At 39.2% G+C, this 1,807-nt stretch overlaps 1 protein-coding gene across 1 annotated transcript; it reads left to right on the top strand.

Moving 5' to 3' along the window:
- The first annotated feature begins 24 nt into the window (after positions 1–24).
- Positions 25–957, top strand: LOC138141496 (uncharacterized). The gene has a single exon (XM_069062218.1). The coding sequence runs from the start codon at positions 25–27 to the stop codon at positions 955–957; it is 933 nt and encodes a 310-aa protein (XP_068918319.1).
- The last annotated feature ends 850 nt before the right edge of the window (positions 958–1,807 follow it).

The following is a 1,807-nucleotide window of genomic DNA, read 5'->3' as shown; positions in this document are numbered from 1 at the left end:
CTCCATTCATCCATAAAATTCACAATGGAAATAGAAGAGAACAACCAGATTCCTTTTTTGGATGTGTTGGTAACACGGGACAAAAACCAGCTTCGTCACACAGTTTATAGAAAGAAAACACATTCTGACAGATACCTCAATGCACAATCTCACCATCACCCACAACAGAAAAGAGCCTTGATGAAAACTTTATTCCATCGTGCTGAAACCATCTGTGATGAAGACAGTAAAGAACGGGAATTGAAACATATTAAGTGGGCGCTGAAATGCAATGGTTTCTCGGACAGGGACATTCGATTTGCAAGAAAAGTTAGACAACACACCGAACAACAAACTTACCAGAAATTTGCTTGCCTCCCATATGTGCAAGGAGTAACGGACCGTATTAGGAAAATTTTGGAGAAGAGAAACATTGGAACCAGGTTTACCACGGAAAAGAAAATCTCTCAGATCCTTCCAACACCTAAGGATAAACTCCCCCTGTTCCAGTCTGAAGGGATTTACAAAGTAGAATGCCTGTGCGGGAAATGCTACATCGGACAAACAGGACGTTCAATACAATGTCGATTAAAGGAACATAGTAGGGCCATCAAGCAGTATGATAAGGAGAAATCAGCATTGGCGGAACACAAATTCGAAGATGGAGACCACACGTTCGACCTTGAAAAAACAGTAGTTCTGGCTAAAACATCCAAATACCATCAAAGATTAATAAGGGAAGCAATCGAGATTAGAAAAAATCCAAATAATTTCAACAGAGACCAAGGGGTTGAGCTTTCTAGCACGTGGAATTCCGTCATTCGACCATGTACGCACCCCCCCACTAACTTCAGTCACCGAGCCACGCCTACCACCCCCACCACCAATCCCACGGGGACCACTCCCACCACCAACCATATAAATAGCCCAACACGGAATAGACCACACCAGTTTATTTACAAGCTCCGAAGAAGATAGCAGCATGGCTATTGAAACGTCAGCTACCCAGCAATCCAGACGACCGCGGCACAACCCGGAAAACAATAACCCTATTGACAACGGCCGTGAAAACCTGCATTCGATTATAGAATAATTCTGTATAATCTACACCAAATTTAATTAAAAAACAAAACAGTAATAATCCTTTGAGTTAAGTTGGCCCTCATATTTATTACTCTCTTACTAAATGGCTCGTACTATGTATGATGTATATTCTTTTCTTACACTGAAATTTTTATTGTTTTTGAAAAACTGGTTTTTTTTTGTTCGATACTGTCAGAATTTGAGAAATTTCTCTTGTGTGAGCGGATTTTGATAAATGTCACAACTTGTCAAAACGAAACGCCAAGCTAATTTTAAATATTTTAGGCGATTTGGACCATTTAAGGGGCTCGTCGAACAAAAAAAACGTTGTATTTAACGAGTTCGTGTGTAAATTGGGCTTTTTTTGGCACTCGTGGGCCTTTAAAAAGCTCGTTTCACTCGCGTTTTAAACTGGCCCACTCATGCCAAAAAAGAAATAACGTTTTTCTAACTAGAATTTTCAAAAGTAATTTTGAATGCCTAAGGTTGGTTACTATGAATTGAGAGATTAAGTCCAACTAAATATGCTTCCAGAAACCAAAATTGATTGTGAAACGGAAACGAAAAATCATCTATCACTTAGCGAGAAATTACTTAGTCATTTGCAAGTGTTACAAGGAATTTGCTGCCTAACATTTTTGAGATATCTTTTGTTTGTCACCAGAAACCACCAGAAACCTAACCAAATGTACGGCAACCTAGTAACGAATATCCTTAAGGATTTAGACCCTAGGGAGTAATTTAT

The sequence above is a fragment of the Tenebrio molitor genome, chromosome 1 (genome assembly GCF_963966145.1).
Source record: "Tenebrio molitor chromosome 1, icTenMoli1.1, whole genome shotgun sequence".
Lineage (NCBI taxonomy): Eukaryota > Metazoa > Arthropoda > Insecta > Coleoptera > Tenebrionidae > Tenebrio > Tenebrio molitor.
Note: the sequence above shows the minus strand (reverse complement) of the source record. Positions and strands in the feature narration are given on the sequence as shown.